The sequence below is a fragment of the Epinephelus moara genome, chromosome 16, assembly GCF_006386435.1.
Source record: "Epinephelus moara isolate mb chromosome 16, YSFRI_EMoa_1.0, whole genome shotgun sequence".
NCBI classification, from domain to species: domain Eukaryota; kingdom Metazoa; phylum Chordata; class Actinopteri; order Perciformes; family Serranidae; genus Epinephelus; species Epinephelus moara.
This window is the reverse complement of record NC_065521.1, coordinates 46,045,937-46,060,555: the sequence shown is the minus strand read 5'-3', so window position 1 is coordinate 46,060,555 and position 14,619 is coordinate 46,045,937. Positions and strand designations below refer to the sequence as shown.

The 14,619-nt window shown below is 44.8% G+C and overlaps 1 protein-coding gene across 2 annotated transcripts in view; it reads left to right on the top strand.

Moving 5' to 3' along the window:
* The window catches only part of LOC126402456 (pancreatic secretory granule membrane major glycoprotein GP2-like), a 26,604-nt gene extending 12,853 nt beyond the window's left edge, over positions 1-13,751 (top strand). For both annotated transcript variants that reach the window (XM_050064464.1, XM_050064466.1), the window contains exons 5-14: positions 1,597-1,684; positions 1,774-1,836; positions 1,925-2,121; positions 2,205-2,333; positions 4,397-4,584; positions 4,972-5,120; positions 6,859-7,101; positions 9,573-9,732; positions 9,898-9,987; positions 10,917-13,751. In XM_050064464.1, the coding sequence (XP_049920421.1) occupies positions 1,597-1,684; positions 1,774-1,836; positions 1,925-2,121; positions 2,205-2,333; positions 4,397-4,584; positions 4,972-5,120; positions 6,859-7,101; positions 9,573-9,732; positions 9,898-9,987 (1,307 nt within the window). In that variant the 3' untranslated portion in view covers positions 10,917-13,751. The remainder of the gene's footprint in view (positions 1-1,596; positions 1,685-1,773; positions 1,837-1,924; positions 2,122-2,204; positions 2,334-4,396; positions 4,585-4,971; positions 5,121-6,858; positions 7,102-9,572; positions 9,733-9,897; positions 9,988-10,916) is intronic.
* The last annotated feature ends 868 nt before the right edge of the window (positions 13,752-14,619 follow it).

The following is a 14,619-nucleotide window of genomic DNA, read 5'->3' as shown; positions in this document are numbered from 1 at the left end:
AGAAGCCATCGCTAACTGTAAAGCTAATGTAGCTACCAAGGCTAGTAACGTGCAAACAACAGCTAAGAGATTAGCGAGAAAGTCGTAGAAAGGAGGAGAGCTATAAGTGCTTAAACAGAACCACTGTGGGTTAAGACTTGAAGTAGACGTTAAAGCAACTGAAGTGAGAAAGCAGGCTAGCAGAATTCACCAGAGCAGTACAGAGACGCTGTCACAGAAAGACCGGAAATGACACAACTCGCTTACCGCAATACGTCAGCAATGAGGATAGTTTAAAAAAAAAATCTCTCAGCTCGGCTCAAAAGACGACAACGAAAAAATAAAGAACACCCGAAGCCAACTGAGGGAGCGTCTGAACTCCCACAATGCACTGGGTGGGTAGAGGGAGGGTTGATTCAAGATTAAAATGTGTTTCTGTGAGTTTCACAGAAACAACCATTTCAAACTTGATACATACATATAAAAAAAAGGTGCATCGTCGAGCCGACCATGTTCATGTGACACCCTGAAGTCCAAAAAGACTTTTCCCCATTGACTTACATGGCGAAAGAAACGTCTGTAAATCAGTGGATGCATTTCTTTGAGCATAACCAAGTGAAATGACTCGTCCCGCTATCATGATTTGATCCATTTGGTCTGATAACATTTGGAAAGTCTAGAAAAGCTCAGCTTGCCTTCCTTACGTCTTTAATGCACCTGCTCTATGGGCCCAATGATGCAGAAGCAGCGCCAGTCATCAGGGTAATCTCACGCTGCCTTCATGCGCAACTTAGCAACTTTTATAGGAATGAACGGGGCCCCACCACCAATGCTGTATCCAGGAAGGGCGCCGGGCTTTGACACCAATTTTTGTAGTGGCCAAACAGTGGTACTGCAATTTCTGGGGTCCGTCCTGTGATGCCCTGTGGCCCAAAGATACATGGACTCACATTGTGAAAGAGACGCCTATAAATCAGTGGATACACAAAATGACCTGTCTCGCTATGATTTGATTCATTCAGCCCGATAACATTTCCAAAGTCTCAAAGAGCCGCATGATCAAATCATTTTGTCACCATTCAAGTTAGCAGAGCACGCAAACAGAAGTCAGCCACTCAGCCGGCGGAAGTTGGCCACTTGGCTGCCGTAAGTATCTAGCGTACTTGCTCTATGGGCCCAATGATGTGGTAGCAGCACTGATCATCCGTGTGATTTCATACTGCCTTCATGCACCACAGAGAAACTTTCATGGGAATGAACGGTGCCCCGCCACCAATGCTCTATCCAGGTCTCTTAATACATCCATGGAGTTTACAGACTGCTGACTCGCAGCCACCACCGTCCAACGCCAACCACAAAAGCACCACCAACACGTACAAAATAGACAAAATAGACCATAAGCATTGGTGCAAACTGGCAGGTTTTCAAAACTTTGCAGACCGGAGTTTCGCAAGTAAGTGTGAGTTTAACTTGTCTCGTGGTGAATCTTCGGTCTGAACTCAGCTTTGAAATCATTCAGAGAGATGAATGAGCAGCTTTATGTTCTGATCCAGATGAGGGTCAGTCGTTACAGGGACTGGAGTGCATGTGGAGGTATTAACTGTTTTGTCTCTGCAGGATCGCCCACCCAGAGCCAGACGGGTTTATGTGTGGACTCCAGCAGCTCTCAGGATGAACTGAAGGACGATGACTTAAGCTCCGACAGGTAAGAGATATCTTCAGCACCTGGACATTCACAGGCCGCTGCTTCATCACATTACTGAGGTCTTCTGCTGTTTGTTTGTCGCCCCCTAGCTGTGGGAAGCAGTCCACTGAATCTAACACAGACGGGATCGAGTGCTCCAAGATGACTCAACAGTGAGCGGAGCCACACCTGAACACACACTTTCCTCTTATCCAATGAAACATCAGATATGTGTCACACATTGTTTATCTCCCGCTACAGCTGTGAGCTCCTAAAGGTGGCGCCGTTCACCTCCTGTTCCATCGACCCTGATCCCTACTTCACCGCCTGCAAGGATACGCTATGTAATTACCCGGCGGTGGACGGTCTTGGTTGTCAGTTCCTGGAGGCGTACGTCGGAGTCTGCAGACTGCAGAATGATGCCACACTGGACGACTGGAGGTCACAGACCGGCTGCTGTAAGAGCGTCCATCACTACCTCCTGCTCTGTAGTTACCAACAGTCCAGCAGTGGTGTCTGATCAAACTATCTGTGTCTGCAGCACTCTCTCAGAGCTCCTGTCAGAACACCTGTGGCGGTCATGAATTCTGTGGTGAAGACATCAGTGGTAACCCTGCCTGCCTCTGTCGGGGTCACTTTGCCTCCAAATACAGACAGGCAGATTCTCTGGGTAAGAAATCAGATCTCACTCCGTCCACCATCACCAGTCTTCACAGGTGTCCCTGAAACTGTCTCACAACATTTAAGAACTTCTGATGTTTTTTCAAAGAGGACGTGACGAGAGGAACGGATCAGCACATTTCACTGCCGCCGCCCACCTGAAACACTGTGTGTTTGAAGGGCGATGTCGTGAACGTCATCTCTGGGAGGTGAACGGTTAAGAGGAAGGTTGTTGTGTTTCCAGTTGAGGAGGAATACAGCAGATGGCAAATCCTCAGAGGAGTGCAGGAGCTTTATGTTGAAGTAAAACACTACAGTCGGAGGAAGTGATATAAACACTGACTGTGATCCTCAATGAGGACATGAGAAACTGTTGCTTAACATCACAGAAACAAAGAAGATAATCATGTCTCAGAAATCTGAAATTCACCGTTAACGAACATAGACGCAAATATTAATTCACATTTAACACAAAATCAATATTTAAAGTTCCGTCAGATTTAGGGGAATTAAGTGGAGTCTAGCTGTCAGGATTACAGACAGCAGTGTTACTGTAATTCTGACAGCTGTTTTAGATTTAGATTATTAGTTTAGATTTAGTCTTAGTCTTGATGGTTAGGGTTAGTTCATTCAAAACGGTTAAGTTGACGAAATGAAAATGTTTTTGTCAGCTTGTAGTCTGTTTTCTATATGTTTTTCTCTTTAAATTAATCCAGTGAGGTTAATTAATGGATCATAAATCAGACTCAAGGTCACAGGTTGTATAAAATAATGTGTGTGTCATGTCTCCAGCAGTGTGTGACAGGTTTAAGGGCTGATTTACGAGCACACACTTACTGATCATCATTTGAAAAGCTCAACATCTCTCTATTTATGCTCTCAACAAATAACTAATGTGAGCCAACTAGGATTTGTCCCCAGGTTCATTGTAAACTCTGACTTATCCATGTGATTGTTAAGAAGCAGAAACATAACTTGTTTCTTCATGTGCAACATGTTAGTCTGGAGGTTTAAACTGGTGTCCTCTCACAGAGTTGGTGATTCAAACTAAACTTTCATCTCTGTCAGAGAAAACTGATCTGAGTTCAGACTGTTTACTTACAGCACAGCTACACTCACAGATAACTGAGCCTCCTACCTGCCTGTCAAACACCATCAACCCACAAACCTTCTCCAGTCCGGACTGAGTGGAGTCCTGCGGGGTGAAGCTGTGAAGGCTGCGAGCGGAGCTAGCTGCTAACAGCCACCGCTGCAACTAACAAACTCCACAAATCCATTCAGGAGCTCCACCATCCACAGTCAGACACACACGGCTGATTATTTACTGCTGAATTACAGCTCACAACTCACACCAACGGCTGGCGCTGCTCCGCTCTGACTGTTCCTGCTGGATACTGAAACGTTAACCAGCCTGTCGCTCATGCTGCATCTGTAGATAATTACAAGCACGGCCGTTCTCGGCTTTTGATGTCTGACAGTTTACCACTGACATTTTCACCACGTCTCATCAACGAAAATGAGACTTAGATTTCATCTTAGTTTTTATTATCAGGATCTATTTTTAGCTCGTCATCATCTTGTTTTCATCGTGGAAAAAAGGTTGTCTATGATTTTTCTTTTTTTTCTGATTTTTTTCGTCATAGTTTTGTCAACAAAATTAACACTGACAGATTTCAACCAACTGAAACTTCTCCTGGTTGGAATTATACACTAAAGAAAACAAACTGATTAGATTATACTGACTTTCTGTCCCCCTAAATCCTACACACTGGTCCTTTAAAAATGCTTTTCATTTGTTCTTAATTTTTGATGTACAAACAGCAAAACTATTTTTTTTTGTTTGTTTCTGTCTCCTCTCGGAAGTTTGTGAAGCAGCAAACAGAGGTATACAGTTGTGTATCATCTGCGAAACATATGATATTTGATATTGTGCTGACTCATGATGTTTCCCAGAAGCAGCAAGTGAAAAGAAAGTAGAAAGGGGCCCAGAATACTTCCCTGGGGAACGCCTCAATCAATATTAACACAATACAACAATACACTAACAGAAAACTTTCGTTTTTCCCTGTTCAGGTGACGCGACGGTGTGCGGGGACAACACGGCTTCAGTTTCTCTAGCTGCTTGTCTCCTGGCAGAAAAAGGCATCCACCACTCTGACTTACATCTCAATGAGCAAAGCTGTGGAGGGGAGTTTAATGAAGACAGTGGTATGGTGACCTTCACCTTCAAGTCCAGCAAGTCCTGTGGAAGTTTGATCACGGTGGGCGCCTCTCCTTTACTAAAGGCCTCCAACAAATTATTGTCAGAGTCTGAAGTCTCCTTTCTGACGTCAGTTTCGGGGGACTGAGTCCAACAAGCTTTGCAACTTTCCGAAAAAGAAAATCTGACAATCAGGCCCACAGGGTTTGAACTAATTTTTAATACAACTACTTCCATCGTCAGCTGAGCGTTACACCACAAATGTTTTTTTTAATATGGTCTGAAAGTGTCCTCCATTTGTAGGATTTGTGGCTGCAGAAATGCCGTCAATATAAATGTAGTCTGTTACAGCCTGATAAGCACTTTGTCTGAAAAGGCCTTGAGTTTAAAGTTTCCTGCATCTCTACTATCCTGCAGTGACACCATCTGACTCCCTCTGACTCTGCAGGCCAAAGAAAACAAAATCTTCTACGAAAACACCATCACGACCGACAGCTCCACTGGTTCGATCTCTCGCCAAAACCTGGTAAAAGTCGGTTTCTCCTGCTTCTACAACCAGCCGGAGGACCAGAGCATGGCCTTCACAATAAAAGGAAGGTGAGAAGTTCAACACCTTGTACCATCGTAAGTCACAGCTTTTAATAACTTGTAGATCCTGTCCCTCCTGGATGCTGCGATCACAGCAGTTTAAACAAAGTCAGCCAATCCCTGTGAATTCTGCGTGACAATCACCACGACCTTACTGCAAATTTGACCATTTAAAACAGATAAAATCTCAGGGCGTCGGTGGCTTAGTGGGTAGAGCAGGCGCCCCATGTACAAGGCTGTTGCCGCAGCGGCCCAGGTTTGAGTCCAGCCTGTGGCCCTTTGCTGCATGTCAACCCCCTCTCTCTCTCTCCCCCTTCAAACTTACCTGTCCTGTCCATTAAAGGTAAAAACACCCTAAAAAAATATCTTTAAAACAGATAAATCTCATGTCCCTATCCCAGATATCAGACCCCAAGATGGCACCTATTCATTCCAGTGTAGTAAACGCCAAAACAAGCTTCTCGCTTCAGGTTTACTTCAGTAGTACGCGGCCCAAAGAATATGCGCAGTAGCATTTCTCCCGTTGGCCCCGCCCACATGTTCCCGCTCAGACTTTACATTGTGATAATGTCACAGATTTTTAAAATCTCTCAGCTTGAGATACGTTTCACAAATATAAAACCTCCATGGCTCAAAAATTCAGAATAGAGAGAGTCATGATTGGGCTATTTGCAGTTGGAGGTGTCTTGTAACAGTTTTACAGGCGTCTCTTTTATAATGGCGGTCGATTTTTGGGCTGCATTTTATTTCATTTTGCTGCAATACTGCAAGTGGCCACTGGGAAACATTGGAAGCGAGGCTGAGCGGTGTTTCTGGGGGCCTGTCGGGACAGAGTCACACACACTCTGCTAAATGTTAGCATCACATGCAAATGTTACTCAACGTCTGTTAATGGGTTTAATGACAGAGTCGAGCTGTTTCAGTGTCGGTGTGAGATTTTTGCGACCATATGGCTCGGTGTGACTGTGTTCATGCTAACCAGGCAGTGAGACAGACAGAGAGAGCAGGAGGAGAGTAGCTTATGGAGTCCTTCAGTGCTACTCTGAATGGCAGCTATAGCTTATCGGCGGCAATCAGCTGTTGCTGGACGTCAGGATGTCAAATTGACTCAGCAGCAAAAACAGGTTAGAAAGATAAAGACAGACGGTAAAGGCTAACGTACAGATCACAGTGTAACAGTGAACCATCACATCACTGATGATCGAGACAGGAGACAATTGATGATATTCAACCAGCTGTGTGTCATCACAGTGTGTGCAGATGAATGATATTTGACACATAGCTGCTTGAATATCAGCAAAGTTTCCCTGTTTCCTTCACTGGTTCCCATAGAGCAGGTCGGTCTTTATTCACTGTCAGAATAATTAAAACTCAAAAGCAGCATGTCTTCACATTCAGTAGGCTGTACCTTCAGGAGTGAGCTAACCCTACACTTCTCCGGCTAAGTATCACTGATACACGACGAGCTCCAGACACGACGTTTAGATCCACAAACCCAGCCTGAAAATGAAGAAAATCTGAAATGACTGACACAGAGGTGAAGCTGTCGGACCCTTGTCTGAGCTGGCTGATGCTATGCTATGATTGGCCAGTCTATGTTTGAGGGGAGGGACTTAGTGAAGGTCGATTAGAGCTGAGTTTGTGCAGGAAAAACTGCACCAAGGTTCAACAAGTAGTAGTGATGTGCCGATCTGACCCGTGTGTGTGTGTGTGTGTGTGTGTGTGTGTGTGTGCGCGCACCCTGCAGCGATGGTTTAAAGCAGATTGTAGCTGGATCTTGGAGTTACAGTGTGAAAATGGGCATGTTCTCCGACCTCGCCTGCACTCAACCCGTCGACTTTTCAAATGGGTTAACGACGGACATGATCATCTACATGAGCCTGGACAGTGATGGGCTGGATCCCTCCATCATCAACCTGGTGATCAAGGACTGCTGGGCAACTGACACGGCGGATGGCAATGGTCAGAGATACAACCTCATCGAAAACGGGTGAGCTGCAGGATTTGTTTCACAGAAGAACACAGAAACACAAAAACGTGCATTCACACCTCCATCAGCTGTGTGTGTGTGTGTGTGTGTGTGTGTGTGTGTGTGCACAGAGAACTCACAGGAAAAACTGATTCAAAACTCCACTGACATTTTTAACCATTCTAATAACTAAAAATATGTTGTATGTCATTTATTTAACATTTATGGTTTTTAACCAGCTTATGTTTCTGGAATTTGCACATTTGGTTTGTGCACCTTATTGATACCTATATTGTTAATGTCTGGATCTATTGAGAGGCCCCTCACTGCAGTGTGCATTTCAGGGCTGAGCTTGATGTGGGTGGAGTCTAACATTGAGTGCCGCCCTGTGTGTGTAATTACCACTGTGTTAGTTGCCAGTTAGTTTGCTGGTATCTCACGACTCCTCTCCGCCTCACTCCCGGCCTATGAGACTACTTTTTACGTAAGGAGAAAGGCCAGCACCTCCGGAGAGGCTGAGACGGACTTAGTGAAGCAACTTGAATTCTGAGAGCTAACCTGCTAACCTGCTAACCCGCTAACCCAGCGCCGGGGGCCACAGCAGGCTGGTGTTACATGTTTTCAAGGCTTCAGTGTTCAGAATTTAAGAGTATTGTCCACTTTTCAGTGGTGCCATAGAGTAAGACAAACATGCTCAGTGTGGGTGGAGGAAAATGTTTGACTCCGCCCACACTGAGTGTCCATGGATCTATTTTCTTTCCAACTCTGTACTGCAGTACTGTACTACTTAAAGCCTCAGTGTGTAGGAATGTCTCCCATCTAACGTTGAAATCATATATTGCAGTCAAACACATAGCGCACTCTAGCGCCTCACTGTTTCAAACGCGTGTTGCAACTACGGTAGCTGCTGTGTACCAAAAAGCTATGATAACATTGATGAAACCATGTCATGGGATACTTCATGGAGTATTCATTCAGGCTGCTACACAGACACACGTGACGCCAGGTGACAAACCCCCTCCTCACCATGCTGGCTGTGTTTACAGCGTAGGACTGTTGGGGCGGGTGTAAATCCAAACAAACCAATCACGTCTGGTCTTTTGACGACTGACAAGTGGCTCAACCTCACACACCTCATCCCTCTCCTCACATCACTGGCCTGTGACTGCATTACCTTTCTCCTTCAGCAGCTCTCTCCACCTGGGAAAGGCTGCCCCGATGTTGACTCTCGTTTTTTGAATTTGCCGCTCACGTTGCCTTTTTGATTCCCTTTGCGCTTTCTTGGCGACGAGGATTGCGTCTCCCGTGATGCTGCATGTGCATGACCCTGCATTATGCTCAGAGAGTGGGACTGTGTTATGCTGCAGTAGTGCCGGGGTCGTAGTGAAGCGCCTCTTGCTCCTCTCCTTCGGCTCCTCAGTCACGCAGCGCTGGCCTAAGGCGGGGCTGTATGTCCCTCGCTGGCGGAGGTATTCTCAAGATGGCGAAACGTTATGGAACCCCCCAGACGACTTACCCACACAATGTACAAACAAATCTGAAATTCTCCTTTTACCAGAATAAGTCAGATTATTGGTGGAGGTAATGAAACACCAGTGATGACATGTTTATGAATGCAGACATCAACAACAATGTTTTTTCCTTTTTTTTTTTGCCTAGGCGAGGGGCATATGAACAGTTGTGTTTTGTATTTATTTTGATTTTTAATGAAAACACGCGGGCAGGTTGAGAAGGCATTAAACAGTTTTTGGTTATTTAAAAAAATAACTTGTTTGGAGGGTGTGCTCTCTTTAAAACTTTTCGGTGATTTTCTTTTTCTTTAAACACTTTTGGTCTTTTTTTGTTTCTTTAAAATCTTTGATGTTTTTTTTTCCTCTAAAAATCTTTGGCGATGTTTTATTTTGAGTTAGGTAGGGAGGGGCATACAAATGTAAATGGCTGTGTTTTGAATTATTTTTTATTTCTAAAAATGTGCCTTACAAACCCACTGGCAGGAAGGCATGTTCTTTAAAAATCACCCAAATCACAGCTAAAAACTGTAAAAAATAAATAAAATAAAGTTAGATAAATAAAAAAAAGCGGCTTTTTCCAAATCCAGGATTTCATCTTCAACTTTTAACTTTCAAACATCAAAGGGTAAGTTTTAAAAAACTACTAACTTATCCGGAGGTTCGGGGCTCGCTGTCACCCCCCCACCCCTCTGATAAGTAAGGAACAGTTCCTCAGCAGGTTAAACATCACAGCTCGTAGTAATTACATTTAGAATATGAACCAGAATCTGTGAACTGAAGTCTGCTGGTGTCATTTTGAAATTAAATTAAAATTTCTGGAACCTGGAAAATAAATGAGTTATTATAGTAGTATTTCTCATTTCTATTATCATACACAGGTCATGTTTAGTTTGTCTGACTGTGACACTGATTGAAATGGTGGATCATGTGGAGACTGTGGATCACAGGAGACCAAACTTTTTGTTTCCTGCCTCTGAGCAGCTGTGGGAACCCGGACGACAACACAGTGAGTGTGGTGCCGAACTCAAAGGGAGGGACCGTCGTAGCATTCCAGATGTTCCAGTTTAAGGGGAACAACGACGGCATAAACTTGAACTTCAACATGAAGCTGTGTCTGAAGAGCAACAAAAGCTGCATGCCGGTATGACTGTTATTATATTCTAGCTCATTATATCCTCTATCAGTCTCCATGTAGTCAAAGTGTCTCCAAGTGTCTCTGTCTGCAGTGTCCTATGGATACACAGACAATTATCACTGACTTTGATATTGAAGAAAACTTAACACTGTGTCTGTAACTGTGAATCAGAGTTGCCCGAGCAAACGCCGCAGACGGAGAGCTGGACGGCGTCTGTTTGAAGACAAGAAACCAGCCCAAGTCTCCATGTCCTGGACTTAGGTAAGACACGAGTCTGCTGCTGGCTGCTTCCATCAGGCTACAGAGCGTTTCAAAATCAGGTGCATGAACTGGAACAGAAACTGTGTTGGTGGAAAAGAGGTTTGTAATACAGGAGGTAATCAGTGTGATGAAGCTGAAGGGGACTAGATGAAAACGAACCAGGAGGCGGCGTGGCCACAAGAAGGGGAGGGTCTTCATGTGTTCACAACAAAGAGCCAACAGAGGTCACTCAGTCTGTTTCCACGTCGTCAGAGGAAATTAATTTATTGTGTCAGACTTTTAAAATCCCTGTAAACATGTCAGTGTGAGTGAAATGGTCCTGCAGTGAATGTGTCACAGTGGGACTAACACACCCAGATCATGTGACTCCTGCATGTATACAGTCAATCAGACCCAAACTGGCCGAGGCGCTCTGAGCATGCTCCACAGTTTCCGCCCCGGCTTTGACCCGGAAGTCCAATAGCATTAAATGTGTAAGAGAAGAAGAAGCCGGTAACAACATGGAGAAATCTACATCCAGAGCCGTGACTTTTTGCACGGACCAAATGTACAGAGCTGTAAAGTTGTCCACCATGGTAGCAGTTAGCTGCTAGCTAACCGTAGCTAACTTGTTTGTCCATTGTTTGGTCTGTGATGTAATAGGTCAACAGGAAAAAGGTCCAATACTAACAAGCTGAAAGGGGGCATATCTCCACCTATCGTAGAGGAGTCGCACATACTTGGCTCAATAAATGGATTCCCCTCCCGTGCTTGTATACTGGGACAAGGACAGTAGGCCAGTTAGATGTCCTCGTCCAGCTGGAACTGTAGCTCCACTTCACTGTGACTGGAGACACACTGACTGTTAGAAATGGTTCCTGCAGGTCTGAAGAAGACACGTGTTCATCACACAGCAGGACTGATGAGACCTTTGTTCTGGTTCTTCTCAGGCTGTTTCCATCTTGGAGTGACTGACCGGCCGTCGACCTTCAGAATGATTCGCCCCAAATCTACAGTCTCTTCATGTGAGCTCCATTATCACTGGTGTGAAGTCGTGATAAAACAACCACGATCGATTCAGTCCAGTTTATGACATCTGAAGCTGTTTCTCCTGAGGTGGGAGGGAACATTCAGGTCCTGTCTGTACGCATCCAGATATTTTTAGAAAAGGATATTTTCCCCTCCATTTAAAAAAAAACAAACTCCGTCCACACAACCTGGTTTTACAGAATATCTCCATCTACACTAGAACACTAAAACGACTCCAAACACTCACACCTGCAGTGTTCACACAGACAGTGTTGCTGCTGCTGCTGCTGCTGCTGCTGCTGTAACTTCTGTATTTCCACAACTGGATGCCAGTACTCCAGAAATGTACGGAGCTGTGCAGCCGCTGAATTATCAACAACATGGTCCTGATAATATTTCACAATAAAAGCCTCGTGTTAAATAATGAAGGGATTCTGTCCACAGAAAAGTTGTTGGGGATTTTTATTTTGAAACTGAAACAGGAAGTGTTTAGTCAAAAAAAAATCATGTTTGTGAAAGATATGATAATATGATCATCAAAATGCTATTTTCACTGCCTATATTTTGCAGAAAATGCAAAACAGGCGAGACTGCTTATCTCTCCATGTTCCGCAGCTGAGCCGACCTGTGGTCCGGCCGATAGCTGTCTGTCTGTGAAGTGAACAGGCTAACGTTAACACCTCCTGGAGATCTCATCACTGCTGATTCCCATTCAGTTTAAAACATACAAGTCATGTTCTGGACATGTGAAAGTTTTCCTCCAACAATAATCCCACTCTGGAAAGTGTCCCACCATCTGCTAGTTCCACCGGTCCTGATCCAGAACCGTCGTATCCAGTAGACTTTAAACTGCTGACACTGAGGTGGAGCAGAAACACTGAATGCAGCAGACGCCTCTGGTCATCTGTGAAGTGGTGAGTTTAAAGGGGAACTAATGTTGTTTTCAACCTGGGCTCTATGTTCAGATCTACTTCTACTTATGTCCTATCACTCATTTAGACAAAAGGAGATCTGAACATAGGGCCCAGGTTGAAAACAACATTAGTTTCCCTTTAAGTGTAAAGTCGTCATCAGGCCGAGCAGTGAGAACAAAACATCAGCAAACCAGCAGTCCTCTATTGTTGTTGTTGTTTCCAGCACAAAGCATCAATAAGCATGTGTGATTTGAGAAGATGACATCATCGTTTTCCAAACGCTCCGTTTGTTCGTCCTCACAGATAAACAGAGTTTTGATAAATCTCTGTTTCAGTGACCTGAAAATTGCGTGTGGACGAGAGGCCCGAACATGGAGGCAAATATCTGGAAACGTACAGACGGGGCCTCGGTCTGATATCAGCATCACAGATACTGAGCTCCTGAAGGAACTGAATCTATAATCAATACTATCAATCAACTAAACATGGTGAAGGTTTGATTTCATATGTATCTACACTAACAACTCTTCCTGTGACCTGTGGGTTTCTGTCAGAGCTGATTTCTTCAGTCTGGAGGACGAACTCAAGTTAAAACACGTTAACAGATGAAGCAGCAACACGTCAGCTGATCCTCGGCAGTGACTGTCTGACCTCATCAAGTGTCATCACTGTCAATGCAGCCTGAACTTGTTTCAGCTCTGACATCACATTTGGTTGAATTTAGGTTGTGAAGTCAAAGTCAGGTCAACATCTAATGTCGTGATGCTCAACTAGCTGCCCGTGGACCAAATCTAGGGTCCCATTTATAAACACTGCGTACGCACAAACGAGGCCTGAAAGAAGTGCACGCCACTTCCCACGCAAACGCTGTGATCTGTAAAAACAGACTTGATGGGAGAAACTTTGACCCGTGCTGACAAACATAAGGGAGACAAGAAACTGGCAACACAGATGGTGAGGTGGAGCCTGATTGACTGTACGTACATTATTAGTACGGATCCGATGCATTGTTTTATAAATGAGACCGCTGGCCTGAAGCAGGGTGCTGCGTGGCACAATGAAAATAAGTTAATTCATGATGGGAGTTTTTTTTTCCTTTTTTAATGTAAATGAGGAGCCAGGGGAGGATCCGTCTGACCCCTGACACAGGTCCTGGTGGAGCCCCGAATGTCCTCAAACCCAAGAAACACCCCTGTGGACACCTCTGACCTGTGCAGGGCGTTTGTGACCGTCTGCTGGCCTCCTATCATTTTACAAATGTTGAGTATCCCTGGTCAAACGCCAGCGTCGATGTTTTGTTGGTCTGAAGTTGTGTTAAGTTACCAAACTCCAACGTCATCCAAACGTCTCCTGCCAGCGTCATCTTCACATCGGAGTACGTCATTTAATAATGAGGTAAAGACAAAAAAACAACAACATGTCAACAAAAACATCATAATGTTCCACACAACATGAAATTCTAATGTCGTTAGACTTTTAAAATATTCTTAACCCCATTTTCATTCCAACCAAATTTAACAGCTGTCCGACAGAAGAGTCCGGCGTCTTTCTGACGTCATGTTGTGCCAGCTGGGTTCTTATGTTTCAGCCTCTGTCAGCTCCACAGTTTTGTTCTTTTACTGTTGTTTCATTTTCATTTCCTGCGTTTGTGTTTGTGTTGTTGTTGTTGTTGTTGATCAGCAGCCGGCAGCTCTTTATAAGAGACGTCACCGCAGAGAAACATCATCCATCAGCTGTGACTGAAGAGTCTGTCTCACTGACACTCAGAGACGCTGCTGTTGTCTTCACGTTGTCTCATTGTTTGTTTAAGCATCAACAAAAAAATAAATAAAAACAGGAATGTGGGTAAAAGACAAACGAGTTTTGGTGTCTCTCTCTGTGGACAGACTCCAACAGGTTGCACATCAGCTTCACAGACAGACAGACAGACAGACAGACAGATGTGACTCACCTGAGCTGAAGTCCATCCTTCTCTCCTCCTCTGAGGTGAACTCGTTCCTGTGACGCCATTTTGTTTCCTGTCAGATCTCCTCACACTGATCTAACAGCAGGCTAACTGTTAGCATCATTAGCATCAGCGAAAACATAAATATTGTTGTTAGAAGTGTCTGAAGGCGGCCATGTTTGCTCCACAGCTTCTTCACCACACCTCTGTCCACTCTCACCTTCAGTCACATGACAGGTATGAACTTAGGCTGACCCAGAGCCCTTGAATAGTTATATTCTACACACTGGGCTGACCAAACGTCCTCTTTTGCCCGGACATGTCCACTTTTTCTTGTGTGTGTGTGTGTGTGTGTGTGTGTGTTACAGTGCGGCACGGGCAGCATATTTCTGTCTGAACCCGAACTGAGCCCGACATTATTTAATGACCAAAGCACTGAGTTTGTGTCACACAGTGGTTACAGGCTATTTAACAGGCCGGGCGTGCGCCGTGGGTGCTCAGCTGCGGAGAGGGAGACCTCCGTGTTTGAGACGGGAGCGGGAGGCGGGAGGTCCGACGGTTCCAGCGAGAGGAGAGGGAGAAATAAAACAAAATAAGATAAAATAGGAAAAACCTGTCTCCCTCTTTTATTTTATTTTNACAGGCTATTTAACAGCCCGGGCGTGCTCAGCTGCGGAGAGGGAGACCTCCGTGTTTGAGACGGGAGCGGGAGGCGGGAGGTCCGACGGTTCCAGCGAGAGGAGAGGGAGAAATAAAACAAAATAA